At 35.1% G+C, this 17,826-nt stretch overlaps 1 protein-coding gene across 2 annotated transcripts in view; it reads right to left on the minus strand.

The window, feature by feature from the left end:
* Positions 1–1,524: 1,524 nt before the first annotated feature.
* wdr19 (WD repeat domain 19) overlaps positions 1,525–17,826 on the minus strand; it is a 28,696-nt gene continuing 12,394 nt past the window's right edge. The window contains exons 21-37 of one of the 2 annotated variants that reach the window (XM_067402977.1): positions 14,841–14,898; positions 14,244–14,390; positions 13,600–13,682; positions 13,409–13,492; positions 11,932–12,078; positions 11,603–11,727; positions 11,003–11,112; positions 10,721–10,789; positions 10,278–10,355; positions 8,986–9,082; positions 8,595–8,719; positions 6,318–6,399; positions 5,828–5,978; positions 4,294–4,417; positions 3,941–4,017; positions 3,700–3,846; positions 1,525–2,859 (exon numbers count right to left, since the gene is read on the minus strand). In XM_067402977.1, the coding sequence (XP_067259078.1) occupies positions 3,732–3,846; positions 3,941–4,017; positions 4,294–4,417; positions 5,828–5,978; positions 6,318–6,399; positions 8,595–8,719; positions 8,986–9,082; positions 10,278–10,355; positions 10,721–10,789; positions 11,003–11,112; positions 11,603–11,727; positions 11,932–12,078; positions 13,409–13,492; positions 13,600–13,682; positions 14,244–14,390; positions 14,841–14,898 (1,672 nt within the window). In that variant the 3' untranslated portion in view covers positions 1,525–2,859; positions 3,700–3,731. Of the gene's footprint in view, positions 2,860–3,699; positions 3,847–3,940; positions 4,018–4,293; positions 4,418–5,827; positions 5,979–6,304; positions 6,400–8,594; positions 8,720–8,985; positions 9,083–10,277; positions 10,356–10,720; positions 10,790–11,002; positions 11,113–11,602; positions 11,728–11,931; positions 12,079–13,408; positions 13,493–13,599; positions 13,683–14,243; positions 14,391–14,840; positions 14,899–17,826 lie in introns of those variants that run through there. The other variant, XR_010896605.1, reaches the window with a different exon arrangement.

A 17,826-nucleotide genomic window follows, 5' to 3' on the forward strand; every position in this document is an offset into this window, starting at 1 on the left:
TTCCAGCAAACACACATGCCTGTCATTGTATGTATATCCACACTCCGGGCTCAGTTTCTGTGTGTGTTATGGATTGCGCGTGCATGCACCTGTCCCGCTGCAGTGAGGCTGCTGCTGTGCTCTCGCGTGACGAAGCAAGCTCTGTCCCGCACCGGCGTCACTTTCTCTGCCTGGATTTAAGTTACGAAACCTACTGAGCTACAATATCATTAAGTGAATTTTAAGATATAAGGTAAATGTTTTATGTAAAATCAATTTAAGCTGGTAAACGTACATGAGCACACGCAGATTCAACGAAATGACAGCGAAAGCAGCACACTCTGATTATACGAAGCAAGACTTAAGAATTCACGAGATGTTAGTGGTTTTGTGAACAGCTCCTCCTCACCTCGACGTGTCCTTTGTGTCACATTAAATCACATCCCCTCTCTCTTAACAGATTTACACTGAGACCACAGAACTAAATGAGGGCATGGGATGGGCTGTGTGTGTGTGTGTGTGTGTGAGAGAGAGAGAGAGAGAGAGAGAGAGAGAGAGAGAGAGAGAGAGAGAGAGGGGAAGTGGCAGGAAAGATAAACGATCCCATGTGAGAATGGGAATGAGCAAGATTCACATTTACAATATGAGAAGTTGAATTATATTTGCTCAGTATATCTTATATACATAATACATATATTAATGATATATTTATATCATATAATATATTGCTTAATGTAAGTATAAATATATAAAGTATTATATATGTAGAGAGAATAAAATTAATTATATTTGATCTGTATACCTTAAAAATAATTTTAAACAGATCTATCTACCCATCTATCTATCTCTTTCTTTCTTTCTCTCTATCTGTATATACTGTACACATACATGAAGTGACAGCATATATAACTTTGGTGCATAGGTGTGTGTGTGTGAGACCAATACAAAGAAATACAATGCAACTGGGAAATAAAACACTACAATTGTGTTTCAGAATTTGTGAAGCCATTCTGCTCAGTGTGGCACAACGCCAGCGTGCTGCAGAGGAGATACACACAAACTCTCTCTCTCTCTCTGCGCTCTCTCTCTCTCTCACACACACACACACACACACACACTGGACAGCTTCATGATGGTCTTTACAAATTACAAACTTACCTCAGCATTTCAGATGCTGTAAAACATCAGCTCCTCCATCACACACACACAAACATGTCAGATGTGGTAGTTTCACAGGTGAATTAGGCTTTAAGTAATACAATTCCAGTAAGTGACTATTCTTCTTATATTGTGATCTTTACACAACATACTACATAACCACTTTGATAATGCAAAACAAGACAGATGCTATGCCAAATATGGGACATGCTTTCATGCCTTCTACACATATACATAAAACACACACACACACACACAGACACACACACCATCTGTCCAGGGCTGACAAGAACACAATTCATCTTGTGCACAGGCAAATTTGACCACAATAAACAAAGAATGGAGTTCATTGATTGGATACCATGTCCAAAGACATGGAGCTGGGTACATATTTTTAATGCACATTATAATATGAAATTTGTATTATAAGAGCATTGACCTGATTGTTTTGCTTTTAATTGAAATACTCAAAAATACCTTCATAAAAATCTGTCACACAACACAGGGACACCTAAAATGTTTGGGCCAATAATTTATGTTAAAGGGATAGTTCATCCAAAAATGAAAACGGTCAACATTTACTCGCCCTCATGTTGTTCCAAACCTGTATGGCTTTCTTTCTTCTGCAGAACATTAAATAAAATAATTTTCAGAAATGTCTCAATGTTTTGTCCATACAAAGGAAGTCAATGGTCACCAAAACTATATGGTAACCAACATTCTTCAGAATATCTTCTTTTGTGTTACAGGATTTTGAATGGCTTGTGTAAATGATGACAGAATTTTTTTATTTTGGGTGAACTATCCCTTTAAAGCACATACTTCAATCTCTCATTTAGTTCAGCCTCAGAGCAGAGATATACCACAACATGCAAATAAAGCAGACCTCACAAGCTCTAATAAATAGAATTACAATTTTCTTAGTACAGCTAAAGCTTATACAAAATGCAGAACTATTGGCCTAAATGTCTAAAGCAGTGAGGTGAAGCTCAACTTTAAAAGACAGAGTCGTTGACCTTAAATCAATTTGTACTAATAAATTTAAGGCCACATGTAAGGTGAACGGACAGTCCAGCTCATAATAAATGTCAGCATTTGGGTGGTTAGATTAACTGTCTTTCTCCTTTTATTAGCTCACTGCAGTGCTGAACTCTTGTGGCCAGGCTACAAAACAGCAGTATAGATCACTCAGATTAAAGCTGATGTGCAATTTTCTCCTATGCAAGTTTAATGTGCATAGATAACAATCATAGGTGGATTTCCCCAAAAAGTAAAAATGCTGAGGCTTTGTGGTGATTTCAACATTGCTTTGTGTGTTTGAAAGGCCCGACATAGCAACTTCAACTTAGCCAATGGCATGAGTTTAGGGTGGGACTACCTGTTTGTACAGCCAATGGCAGATGAAAGTATACACTTCACCTTTAAGACACTGTAGAAGCACATTTTAGAGTAACTATACAGATATACTGATGATAAACATTTAATGTACATGTTTCTTTTTTTATTCTGTATTTTAAGATAAATATACCATGATTACAAATTGCTACAATATTGATAAATAAAAAAAAAACATTTTTGTACTTCTATAATATAAAAATACAATCATGCCTCGCTTGAAAGACTACAATATTGATCTCACAATATTGATTCTGTAATGACTCCCCATCACACATCATCAGACGTGTGACTGTCATCAAATTTGAGAACATCAAATCACTTCATCTGAAAACAGAAAACATAAGAGCCACTTTAGATGTTTTACAAAATTGTCCTTTTTTGCTCTGTTTACAAAAATAATCATGAAAAAATAATATATAAAACACTGTAATATTCCATATCTGTCAGCAATCAGATAAGGGAGGCTGTGCTATTATAAAGGACACAATAAATATAAATAGTAAAACAATAATATACAATAATAGTTACTACATAATAAAAATATCAATGACACAAATTTCCATCAAAATGTTATTTCATTAAGGAAAAATAAGTGCTTGAAGTCTCTGACATATATCTGTATCTTTTGGAAAGTGTGCTGTATATGTATATACAGTTGAAATAAATACAAACCTAAAAAACAAAAAGTTTTGACATTTTGAAAAATGTAAAAGAAAGAAGTGTTGAAATGATGTAAAACAAATAAGAAATATTTATAGTTCAATAGTTCACCCAAAAATGAAAAAGGCTTTCTTTCTTCTGTGGAACATAAAAGAAGATATCCTGTCTCAGTGTTAATGGGACACAAAACTGTTTGTTTGCCAATGTTCTTCAAAATGTTTTATGTTCCACAGAAGAAACAAAGACATACAGCTTCAGAATTACATGAGGGTGAGTAAATGATGACCAAATTTTCATTTTTCTGTTTGTGTGTGAACTTTTGATTTAAACTAAAAATGTAAATGTTAAAAATAAATATTATGTAAAAATTTCAATTTTATTCTAATTTTTAAAAATGTATTAAATTAGATAAATGCAAACAAGTAGCATTTTTATGAGTCTCTCTCAGACATTTAGTCCCCATTGTATGAGTAAAAATATCAAGAGATGTTTTTCTCTCGTTACCCTTTCATTTCTCTTTTCTTGCTCTCTAGATCTCAGCGCTCCAGTTGGTCCTGCTGCAGATATTTTGAGCAGTCCAACACTTTTTTCACCTCACTGACATTTAAAGTCTCAGAGCACATGGGGCATACTGCCTCTGTCTCTAAGAGCCTGAAACAAACACATACAAATACAGAAAATCAATGGATGGATAGATGACTAGATAAGTAGATGTATATAGGGACCATAGATGGATGAGACTTACTGGGTGAATTGCGAGTAGAGAGCAGGAAAATCACAGTGTGGGCAGACACACCAATCCTCCTTGACCAAGTGACGACCCTGAAAATTGTGACACACATCTATCAGACAGATTGTGTAACTGTGCGCGTCTACATTTGCTCACTAAAAGGTCGAGTCAAGTTTATTGTCATTCCTCTCATTACAGTCACGGACAAGTCATGAATGAAATATTGCACCTAGTGAGGAAGTTAAAATAGGGTGTGTTTTTCAGGCAGAGGAAGATTCTCTGTAACGCCTGCACTGTGGAACTGAAGCTGTAGGCTGCAAGAGCTGCTTGTGTTCAGTGATGCAGTAGATTAAGTTGTGTGTACTCACTGTGGCGATACAGTAGGGCAGACTGTTTTTGCAGCCGGGACAGAGAAGCTCGCAGTCAGGCAGGCTGAAGCCACAGTACGGACAGGGTGAGCTCTCCTCCTCGACCTCAGAAGTATCTGGACGACTAATGGAAAACACAAAAAAGGTCAGTGATTGGGTCACTTGTAACAGCAGGATTGTAGTTTGGAGGTTGAAAAATTTCTGTATATAAAACATACCCTCACATGCAACAGATTGAAGAAAAACAGAATACCTCAAGAAAGCAAAAACTTATCAAACAATTGTATAAAGTGCAAAGAAGTTTATTTCTTGTTTTCTATATGTTAAAGGCACTAGTTCATAGATGGACAGAATGAAAAAAACATCCACAGTCCAGTTTAAACCAGTGGTTATACCTGGTATATATATGAGGTAGCCTAATTTTAAAAGTCTACACATAAGTAATGTAAATTAATAAAATCTTAATATAATATAATATGTATGTATGTATGTATGTATGTATGTATGTGTATATATATATATTATATATATATATATATATATATATTCTCTGTAAAGCTGCTTTGAAACTATATGTATCGTGAAAAGCGCTAATACAAATAAATGTGAATTGAATTGAATTAAATTTATGCCAAGCTCTAAAATATTTTGCTGTGAGAAAAAAACAAACACTTTATCCTTATCCAGTAAATCAGGAATGACATCATGTAAATTCAATGGTTGAAAACAGTGGGATCCCTGAAGAACATTCAGCTCTTAAAACTTCTGGAATTATGAAACTTAATTTAATTTTTATTTTAAAATAATTTAATTATAATTATTTTAGTTACTTATGTTAATCCATGGACTGTTCTAGTGTTATTAAAGGATTAGTTCACTTCAAAATTAAAATTTCTTGATAATTTACCCACCCCCATGTCATCCAAGATGTTTAGGTCTTTCTTTCTTTCTTTCTTTCTTTCTTTCTTTCTTTCTTTCTTTCTTTCTTTCTTTCTTTCTTTCAGCACTCAATTCTCTAAAGCAATTATGCAAAAATGGTAAAAGCCTTAAATAGCGTGTCATGGCATTGCACTGTTTCAGTGAATTGCACCATTAACCACAACAATATTTAAGCCACCCCCCCCAACATTTTTTTCTTAAAGGATTGGTTCACTTCAGAATTAAAATTTCCTGATAATTTATTCATCCCCATGTCATCCAAGATGTTTATGTCTTTCTTTCTTCAGTTCAAAAGAAATTAAGGTTTTTGAGGAAAACATTCCAGGATTTTTCTCCATATGGTGGATTTCAACAGTTACCAGTGGGTTGAAGGTCCAAACTGCAGTTTCAGTGCAGCTTTAAAGGGCTCTATAAAATCTCAGCCGAGGAATAAATGTCTTATCTAGCAAAATGATCAGTCATTTTCATTACCATTTTTGCATAATTGATTTAGTGAATTGAGTGCTAAAACAACACAGACAGACACCATGTGCAAATGAACAACCCTATTAATGGCCGAAATTCATTATTAGCAAATTTCCTTTGTGTGTCTTACCGGACCATGGCCTCTATTTTCTTCTTGTATTTGAGATCAATCTTGTTACGATACTCTGGTCTCATTAGCATAGAGGCAAAACTGAAAGCAGAGTTCCTTAGTCCAGCACGATGACATTCAATAACCGCTGATGTGAGGATGGGAACAATGTCTGTAGGCCATAAACACACACACAGCTTTATGCTACATTAAAGGTGGATCCAGAGCCTACAACGTTAACTCAAAAAAGCGCATTGCTCAGGAAGACCACAACTGCTATTGTGTGGAAACAGGTCATTACTCATCACTGTCGTATAACTCTTAAAGCGTTTCATTGATGTCAGGTTCAATATATAATTAGCTTACAAGCGGAAGTGATCCATTATTGACAGTTAAACCAGTGATACAGACGAAGAGGTTGCCATCTCCTCTTTATATAAGAAAATATCTAGTGGATCTGACAGCCATAACAGTACTGAAGTATGTGTGTATGTGTACAAGAGAGGCTCACGCGATGGGAATTTGCTGATGTTGTTGGACACACGGATAAGCATTCGTGCCCCCTTTAAATGATCTCCCCTTTTAACATGGATCTGAAAAATGAATGAAAAACAAACATCAACTTCCCAGAACAGTGAATAACTCATTAGCACATGCACATCAAATCACTTGAAAAACTCAGAAGGAAGCTAAACAGATTTCTGTAGAATATGAATGTCCGACATTGACAGAATTCTAGGCCTCCCTTACCCTTGTTTGTTTATTCAGTTTTCTTCATTAAATAAACATGAAATATACTAGGGCCACAACAAGTATTTGAACACTTCTCGTCAATTAAACCACATTTAAAATGTATGATTGTCCAAGTATTAGATACAAAACATCAAATCAAGCAATGCACAACCAACTAGTATCTACAGGTAGGTTATTTTTAGGATACGTTTAGATGACAATGATGTACTAAAAACAAAAAAGATTTTCTTGTCCGTTTTTCAAATATAGACGCCAATATATATATATATATATATATATATATATATATATATATATATATTCAAATGTTAGAGGTCAGTAATATTTTTTAAATGTAAAAGTAAAAGTCTTATGCTCACCAAGGCTGAATTTATTTATTTAATTTATAATTTATACACGGAAATACTGTTAACTTATTACAATATTTTAATATATTTTAAAATGTAATTTATTCCTGTTATGACAAAGCTGAATTATATCAACATTCATTACTCCAGTCTTCAGTGTCACATGATCCTTCAGAAATCATTCTAATATGCTGATTTGCTGCTCAAAAAACATTTATTAAACTTATTATTAATGTTGAAAACAGTTGTGCTGCTTAATAGGTTGTTTGCAATCACGTGGTTCTGGTGACACGCGAAATACCGGTGGAGGGCAAGCAGTGAAAATTAGAATGGAAGAGATGGAGAAAAGTCCTTTCTGTGCTGGTTTAGAAAGGTATAAACAGAAATTCACAACATATGTTGGGCGTGATCTTTATGTTATGAAGATGAGCGACTTTCCCAATGAATTGAAAGACTTTCCTGCCATCGAGGAGGTAGATATAGAGAATGTAAAGCTACCATCATGCCACGTTCAGATCTAGTCTGGGTTTGTTTATATCGCTCTGCCTTTCTGCTAGTTAAGTTAGGGCAGTATTTTTTATTTTCTGTCGCCATTGTAGGTCATTTATACTGAATCGAGAATTGCAACAGGAGCTCACATCATCATTATGAAAAAAAAGAAGAAAAAAAACTGGACGATGTAATACAATTGTTGCCTTTTAAACGTGTAAAAATACATTAAGGGAAGCAGGTTGAGAAGGTGACGGGAAGACGCCGTATATCAAATCTAATAATGTCACTGATTTAACCCACTCCCTATCACTCAATAAAATAATCACATAACTGAGTGTTTTTTAAAGTGTTGTCTTTGTTGTTGAATCAACTAATGTCAGCTTGTTAAACATTTATTTATTTGGACATTTTCTATGATGGCTGAAGCAGCAGCGCGTGACACTGTTCTCATGGTAACCAGATCAATATTGTGAACGGAATACTACAAAACTGAAGTGAAAACACCAAATTACAATTCAGTGGGATAAAATAGCTTCTCTTCCCTGCAAACAATACCATGAAGAATGTGGATATTTAACCAAGTCAAAAACAAATAAGGTAAGCAGGTATCCATTCATTTCAGTATCAGCAGACGCAAAACTCTATTAAAAGGCGACAACTTTTACAGTTAAAAAAACTGTATAATTTATGTAAACTATATAAACACCTTCTGGGTTCTTGATTTTATCGATTTGAGCAACCATAAACGACGCAAAACATACGAATTTTGAGTTTTTGATAGGATTCCTATATACAAAATACACTCCCTGCCCTCCAGACTCATTCGCGCTGCTGCTGTGACGTCATGTGCAAACAACCTATTGTTTGTGGAAACGGTTACACTTTAATTAAATTTTTGTAACAATGTGAAAATCTTTACTGTAACTTTTGATCAATTTAATGTGTCATTGCTGAATAAAAGTATGAATTTCTTAAAAAATAAATAAATAAAAATATACTGAACCCGCTGGTTTGCTATTTTGCAATATACTGTAACATCATTCATTAATTTTTACTTTTTGGGCCCACTACATAAAAATGTAAAGAATAAACGTTGTAACAGTGACATTGAACTTTACATTGTTTTGCTTCAAATAATGTATGTGAGTGTTATCGTCCACAGTCAAGACATGTCTTCATGTAAACATGTTTCCCACCTTCACTAGTATGTAGCTGTGCAGGATCATCAGGTTTGTGGCCATCTCTGCTGGGATTTTAATGTGCTGTGTCTGAAGCTCAGCGTACATGCTGAACAAAACATCATGGGCATTCCTGTAGTTTCCTACAACACACACCAACACAAATAAGTGTGCTTCACAAAAAAACACAGGGTGGGAATTCCCTAAGAATGCATTACGTCTTCTTATTTGCACAAAGTGTCTGGATTGTTTTAGTGCTTGGTTGGAGTTAATAAGTTAATAAGAATTATACAAATCAGGTAAAGGTGCAACATGTTCCCAAAAAACACTGAATGACAATCTGTTTACTAAAATAACATTATAAACCTATACTACATTGATAACTGACCAAAAAGCACTAAAATCAGACCTGCAGATTGCTCCTCTCTAGCGATTATAATAGCCGTTCTCGCTGCCTCTCTGTACTGTTTGAGAGCCATGTATAACCGGAACAGATATTTTGCATCCTAGAAAAGAGCAGAACCAACAAATATTACCTAGTAGTTGATATAATATTTCTGAAAACACTGCTGATGCTAAGTATCATCAAAAACCCAACATCTATACACAATGATTTGGACTGAATCAAACCATTTTCAAACATATACAGTTTAAACAACTACAACACCAACACACACACGGTCAGAATATGAAGTAATAAAGGAGAGGAACTCTACTGAAACACAAACACACTTTCACATGTACACACAGACACACAGAAGTGCCTTCTGCTGGGTCACCACGAGGGGAAGTATCAGCAGATGCAATGAGCTACTCACGGCAAGAGACTACACACATGCAGTGACACGCAAGAGAGAGAGAGATGATGAGTGTAAGGACAACAGGAACCAATCAATAGCTTGTTTTAAAGACTCTTAACACACTTAAAGGGTTCAATGCCCACAAATTTTAAAAGAGGACACGCAATTACAAGAAACAAACTGACAATAAATGATAAAGTGAAAGTCAATGTTAGAGCTCTCTGGAGACACTAGATAATCCTCATGTTTATTATAATGTAATCAAATATTATTGAATAATATCAAGAAAAATCAAGTCCTGGAGCAAGGAGCGGTGATGAATCCAGTGGGGTAAATAATGAAACATACAGGAAACAAATCCAGTAAGTTGCAAAACTACTGTACTGAAAGATTTTTTAATTTTTTTTTTTTCAGAAGTCTCTTATTTGTAAAATAAACAGTTAAATTGTAATTATTTTAAATACTACTACAATTTAAAATAACTGGTTTCTGTTTTAATATATTTTAAAATGTAATTTTTACTCTAGTCTTTAAGTATCACATGACCCTTTAGAAATCATTCTAATATGCTGATTTTGCGCTCAAAGTATAATTTAAAAACAGTTAAAAACAGTTGTGCTGTTCAAAAGTTTTGTGGAAACCATGATATTTTTCTTTGATGAACAAAGTTTAAAAGAACAACATTTATTTGATATAGATTTGTAACAATTTATAGCAATTGTAACAGTTTGTAACTTTGATCAATTTATTGCATCCTTTTTAAATAAAATGATCAGTTTCTTTAAAAACATAAAATTAACTCTAGTTCTTAGAGGAAAATTCCAATTCAAAGAAATAAGTTTCAATTACTGTATTAAACTCTAAAGAATTTCAATTTTAGTCTCAGTTATGTTTAAAATACCTTTGGCATTCCGTCACTTTCCCCCATCAGATAATCAATAAGCTGATTGGTTAGAGCTTCATCCTTTGCTTCACCTACCTGTTAAACAGACAGCATTAAAATCATTATCATCATTACAACAATTTTTAGCAATAACTGCTACAACTAGATATAATCACCATCACCATTTTTTTCCATGATTCTGAAATCTGGCAGATACATTAATTATAATTATTTGTTAAGTAGCATGATGACTAGACTATACATCTTTACAATTTTGTATAAAAATAAAAAAAATAAATAAATAAAAAGGTACAAGTGAATGCAGCCATTAGGCAATGTGCAGTATGAAGAATGGATATCTGTTTATTTCTGGTCTTTTAAACCTGTTAGAGAAAACTAGTATGCTGTATATTGTGATAAATATATACGAATTGGATGTAGTAAAGAGTGAATGAACTCACTGTCTCAATGGCCATCTCTATGGCCAAACTGTCATCAGAACTAGGACATTTCAAAAAGTGCTTCAGCGCCTGTGTGCGGACAGACAGATCCAAATATATTAATAATAATGACCAAGGTAATTAGCACAGTCAGTTGAGTAAAGAATCCCTCTAAAGATAATGAGCAAAGAGAGAGGGGCAACCAAGTGTGATGAAAAGTGAGAGTTTGAGAGACAGAGGGAGTGTGCTCAGGCATGGGAAGGAAAGAGGTAAAGAATCTGACAGCACACACAGTTTTTGTACCCTGTTGTACTGTCCACATTTCTGAAAGAATTTCCCAGCCTGAAGATGATTTTTCTCCCCCTCAAAATACAGCGCTATGCTCTGATAGTCCTCTGTTGTAGCCTCCGAACCTGGACACATGCACATAGCATGATAGAAAATTTAAATATTGAAATTATTCATTCAGTACAATTTGGATAAATTAGTATTGTAAATTATGTGCTGTGTAGTTAAATGAAGTAGGTCATTCCTGTTATGAAGCACCTTTTTAACTCTATAACTTGGTAAGAAAATGAACAGAATGAAAATAAAGATTTAAGTAAGTCATTGAAAAAAAGTCCTGAAGAATACATTAGAAAACCTATGAATTAATTACCAATTAAAATTATATTCCCAAGAAAACATGATGTTTTTGATTAGAGAAATAAAAAAATAACCTAGAATATTTCTTAAAACATTTTTCCCATCAGTCTAAACCAAAGTAGTCACATTATATAAAAAACACATAAATCATAAAACTACCAAGACTTCCATCTTTTAAAAATCAGAGTTTAATATTTTATCAAGACATAGAAATGTACTATATGCATGACCCAAGTGTGAGATGATCCGAGAGCTCACCAATGATGTCAGCATAGACCTCCATCTGCCCGTGCTGCTGGGCGAGCTGAAAAGCTTCATCGCTGCAACGTGACAAAACCAGGAACTGGATCGCTGAGCCGTAATCACTTAAACGCAGGAAAAACCTGTGCAGTCACAGAACATTTAATCACACTAACAGAACATCAAAATGAGCAAAGAACTTGAAATAAGGGCAGATGTTCAATGCAGACAATCTGGAGTAAAAAAAAAAAAATCACTTACATTTGTTAAGAATGCATTTTATAAAAGTAGAAAAGGTATTTAAATTCCTAGGCACACAGATTTTGGAGGCAGCTCTCTTTACTGACCTGGCTACCATTTTGGCTCCTTCAATGGACTGTGTTTCTCGTACGATGCGGACAGCCTCCTCAGGGTTGTTAAGATGCTCCAGTAAGATTCGAATTACGTTGTCCCATTCTCGTGCACTTTCATAGGCCATTGCTGCCTCTTTATATCTAAACGCAAGCACAAAATTTGGAAAGTGGCAATTCAGGGGATGTTGCCGTTTCTTGTGTGTTTCTTGAATGTGATTTTACGGTAGTGTTCATAACACGAGGCGGCACATTTTCCAGAATAAACACCCAGGAAACATTCCTCCCCAGAGGACAAACATGCCTTCCCAGAGGACCATTTAATAAGCTGAGCTGAAAAACACATTCCATACTCCGCAAGCCAGATTTTCAGTCAACCCCAAAAAAATACATACATACATACATAAGTAACTATATACAAATTTTGCAAAATTGTATTTTTCTTTGTGAAAAAACATTCACAACAATGAAAACAAATAAATGTAATGGTCACTTAAAGGATAAGTTCACTTTCAAATTAAAATTTCCTGATAATTTACTCACCCCCATGTCATCCAAGATGTTCATGTCTTTCTTTCTTCAGTCGAAAAGAAATTAAGGTTTTTGATGAAAAAAATTCCAGGATTTTTCTCCATATAGTGGACTTCAATGGAGCCTGAACAGTTGAAGGTCAAAATTACAGTTTACAATGATCCCAGATGAGAAATAAGGGTCTTATCTAGAGAAACCATCGCTCATTTTCTAAATTAAAAAAAAAATAAAAATGTTATATGTTTTAACCATAAATGCTCATCTTGAACTAGCTCTCTTCTTCTTCTCTATTTGAATTCCAGCAGTGTAGACACTGCTAAGTTTATTACTGCCCTCCACAGGTCAAAGTTGAACTAAATTGTCATATACAATATTCTAGTGCAAGTATATAACAATTACTTCAAATTTTGACCTGTGGAGGGCAGTAATACCCTTAGCAGCGTCTACACTGCCGGAATTCAAATAGAGAAGAAGAAGAGAGCTAGTTCAAGATGAGCATTTATTATTAAAACTTATATAATTTATTTTTATTTTTTTATTTTTTTAAGAAAATTAGTGATGGTTTCTCTAGATAAGACCCTTATTTCTCATCTGGGATCATGTAGAACGCTTTGAAGCTGCACTGAAACTGTAATTTTGACCTTCAACTGTTTGGGCTCCATTGAAGTCCACTATATGGAGAAAAATCCTGGAATTTTTTCATCAAAAACCTTCATTTCTTTTCAACTGAACAAAGAAAGACATGAACATCTTGGATGACATGGGGGTGAGTAAATTATCAGGAAATTTTAATTTGAAAGTGAACTAGTCCTTTAAAGGGTTAAAAAATGGTTAATCCATATTAAAAATGGGAAAATAATGGAAAATGTATTGCTCATTTTGTCAAAAAAAATCTTTAAAATAATAAATAAATAAATAAAGACATATTGCATTTGGTACATACTTGCCATCAGCCTCCTTTGCCTTAGCATACTGCAGGTGAATCTTCGGGGAAGTCACATGGGGCAGGAGCTCACCCACCTTTGCCCTGATATTAAGAGATTAGAGATCAATATTAGTTACAAGTTTGTTCCCATAGTACAATGTTCAAATCTGTGATGTACACTGTTATTTACAGTTGTGAAGTTGCATTACCAGTTTTTGCAGCGTATGTAGACGGAGGCAGCTTTGTCGTAGTACTGGCCTTTCTCATACAGCTGAGCTGCTTCTGAATATTGCTGCACACAGAATCATTCAGCCAATAAGAAAATCTGAAAACTCTCACTAACTGCTCGCTAACAGTGCAAATGAGAGTGATTTGTATGTTAAAGCCCAAAGTGTACTTTACTTTGTAAGCATGGGCTAGCATCCTCGTACAGTATGCACGGCGTGAACATCAGCATATTGCATATGCACATTGAATTTTTTTGCACTAATTAGTTAGTTCACAAGGTGGCAACAGTGCCCCAGGGCCATTGATTCACAAGGTAGTTGAAGAAAAAACTAAATAAACAGAAGAGACAAAAACGTGTGCAAACTACAACAATGGATGGCTACGTGAATGAGAGATTCTGCACTGAGGTTAGAAAGAACCTGCATTTGTACAACTCCTAGCCTAAAAGATTATAAAGATGTGTAAATATCTTCACAATATATTTGGGCGATACAAAGATGCTAAAGGGAAGGAGTGCAAATTGTTGTAATGTGTATGTGTCAACCGTCTGTGTAAGCGTAAATTTCAAATGGAGTATACTGTACTTTGAAAGGCTATGCGTACAATAGTGTGAATTAACACACACCTTCATGCTTTCCAGAATGGCTCCACAGTCTTTCTTCAGAGCTCTGCTGGGGTGTTTGATGGCCTGATTGGCTCCTCTACGAATGTCCCCCATTCGAATGGACATACGAGCCACTCCTGCTAGACAGCTCTCATCATGATCCTGGAACTACAAACACACACACACACACACACACACACACACACACACACACACACACACACACACACACACACACACACACACACACATTAGGATCTACGGTCTATGCTCATGGTTCTAGATACCATAAGGAGATTTTTTTTAATAAAATCATAGAAAATCTTCAAACTTCATTCTTGAAAAAGCTATTGTATGGCTTCAGAAGACTTAGAATATAGTGCAAAAGTGAACATTTTTGCAGTTTTTTGTCCTTTTTGCAACGTGACTGCCCTCGGTCACCCTATTCACTGTACTGAAATGTGCACCATGAATATTCACAATTTCTTCTTTTCTGTTTCATGAAAGAAAGACAATCTGATGACTTTTTAAGTGTGTAAATGATACATTTTTTTATTTCTGGATGAGAATTTCCTTTAAAGTTGCTGATCATCATTTGACAAACATGCAGACACTTGCCTTGTTGTTTCCTGTTATGCCTTTCTCATAGTGAGCCAGTGCATTCACATAATCTCCACTAGAGGGTGACACAAAAACATATGACATTACATCAGCAATAGAGTGATGTACAGGGATCACATATTTTTATAGGCCAAAACCCAGAAACGATTTAGCATTTTAGCAATTCTGTCTTCCTGAAGTCAATAGGTGCATCCCAATTGCACTACTTTACACTTTTGTAGTATAAATAGTGTGAGTAGTGCACTTTAAATACTTAGTTGATGCACTTAATTTACCGAAAAAATAAAGTGTGGAATGTTGGACACTTCATAGTATTACGTAGCGGAGGGGGAGGGGCTATCAGACTCCGATGTTACACAACACCGCTGAGTACACTGCAGAAGTACATAATGTATAGTGCGTATTTTAGTATTTTACTAACTTTAACTAATGGTTTTTGGTTAAATACCTGAAATAAGGTCTGTTGTTAACACAAGTTCAAGATATTTTGATGTTTTATTCTACAACATGAAACACATCAGTAATACCATTAGTGATTTTTTAAAGTTTTTACTTGACTTTTGCTAACAGGCGGTTTGCTAACACATGGGACTACAGAGATTGTCAGGGACGTTAAAGGGGTCATGATATGAGAAAGCAAGTTTGCCTTGATCTTTTGACATATAAGAGGTTTTTGTATCATTAAAACATCTTGTCAGTTTCATAGCTTAAACCTTCCTCCTCATTATAAACAAAGCATTTATTTAATCAAGCTCCAAAAACATCTCGTTTTGATATTGCAGGATCTGTGACGTCACATGGGAAATTTATTTGCATTTGACTGCCTCCAGAGCAGGGGCGGCGCTAGGGGTGGGCTAAGGGGACTGGAGCCCCGAATGTTTTCCCAAAAGCACCGAATCTTTCAGGTTTGAGCTTTCTTAACAGTGCTCTCAAAATATAATTGTTCTAATTTTTCTCTATTAAAATATGTTAAACAGTTCAATATCGCTTTTCTAGAGTATTCGTCATAGGCATCCATACACCGGCAGCGCTTTCTCTTCTCTCCAACAGCGCGTTCACACACACTGCAGCTGAACACAGACACGCCTCCTGTCACTCACTCAGAGCAGCGGCAGGCCTCGAGACTCTCGTTCGGTCCGGTTGGATAGGATATAACAGCTATTACAATTTTAGCACATTTGTCAGCTAAACATTCATTCAGTGTTTCCCAATGACCCTGTGCTGCCGCCACCGTTTCATCATAAACCGAAAATTTAAAACATACAAAGCTTAAATGGTCTCTACGTTGTATTTTACCAACGAACTAAAATCAAAACCTTGATATGGCTTTGTGCCTTTAAAAACAAAACAGCAAAATTTGCGCACACGATCAGCTGGTGATCAAAATAAAAGCTCAAGGATTTATCTTTTAAAAAGAAATTAGTACAAAAGTGTTGTAATTTCCCTATACTGTTGTGTAAAGTTAGTAACTAATAAAATTGTCATTTATTTTAGAGTGCATTTGTTAAAATATATGGAAATTGCTGTCATGAATAATTATATAATATTAAAACATTATTATATTATTATTTTATTAATAATTATTTGGCATACAAAAACAATGTAGACTGAGACTTTACATCACAACTATAAAGATGTTTGAGCCCTCTTTAATATCCAGGTACAAGTCAATGCTGTTTCTCTGTTCAGTGTGCACACTGTATGGCTTAAGTTTTAATTTTTTGAGCTCTCAAAGTGCACCAGATTGATGCACCTAGAGGAGGTACACCCAACAAACTTTTACAAATTATAGTGCCAAATATTGTACATTTTCTGAACAACAATACTACAACAAAAGCTCCTTCCATGTCAGTAAAGCTGTTAACAGAAAATTAAAATGTCATTGGACAAATATATATTGATTTGGGATAAACCCCGGATGTTTACAATGTCTGGCTCCACCCCTGCTCCAGAGCAAGACAAAACAGAGTTATACATCATCACATCATAGTGTGAACCGTAAGTTGAAAACGACTTTACTTCAGTGTTGTGACAATTTCCAAGTGAAATGGAATATTGAATAGAGGACAGGGTTTTATTTTATCGCACCTCCTCTCCATCCATCGCTAATAGCATACTGACAGCATCAGAGAAGGAACGCTATTCCAGAGCGGAAGCAAATTTTTAGATTTTGGTTAAATCACCACAAAAAAAAAAAAATTCTGTGTATAAATTTGCACGGATTGATTAATTGTCCACAACAAGACTAGTATTGTGCGCCAACAAAGTAAATAGGGTCAATTTTGATTTCATGACGACTTTAACGGCTGACATTTGCCTACGCTGGATTGTGTCAAGAGCAAATCGAACCCATTATAATTATCACCAACCCTGTCTACACTGGATACAGTATACAGATGCACTTTCAGTTTCTGACAGTGAAAGAATGTTCGTTTTGTTGTGTCCAATCTAAACAGCTCAATTGGGTCTCTGTACAGACTTCAGAAGGATCCCAGTGTCGGAAACAAGTGGATGGTTTATTTTAATGGTGTCCCGGATCATGTTGAAGGATTATATGTTTGTTTAGACCATTTTGTTTTGTGAGTGAGGCACAGTGTAATGGAGAGTTTGCAAAGAAACTTTGTAGAAAGTTGAAGCAGCCAACTGTGTTGGATCTGACAGCAGCTACATCACAAACCATAAGTAAATGATTTCATAATGCTTTGTCTGTAAATGACAGCTGTATATGGATAATGTTTTCAAAACACTTACTCTGGTGCAATAGCCAGTGGGCATTGATACTGTTTCCAATGAATGACATTAGCCAATCATAATAGTGGCCGTTTACTGACAAGCCTTAAAGGAGCCATCCCTCAAAAACGGGTCATTTCAGACAGAGGGTCAGAATGAAGGTTGAAAATAACTGTTTTTCCTCATATATATTTGTTTGTTTTGTGCAAAAAACAATATAAGTTGATATTTAATTGAAGGAACATATTAAATG

The sequence above is a fragment of the Chanodichthys erythropterus genome, chromosome 12 (assembly GCF_024489055.1).
Source record: "Chanodichthys erythropterus isolate Z2021 chromosome 12, ASM2448905v1, whole genome shotgun sequence".
Lineage (NCBI taxonomy): Eukaryota > Metazoa > Chordata > Actinopteri > Cypriniformes > Xenocyprididae > Chanodichthys > Chanodichthys erythropterus.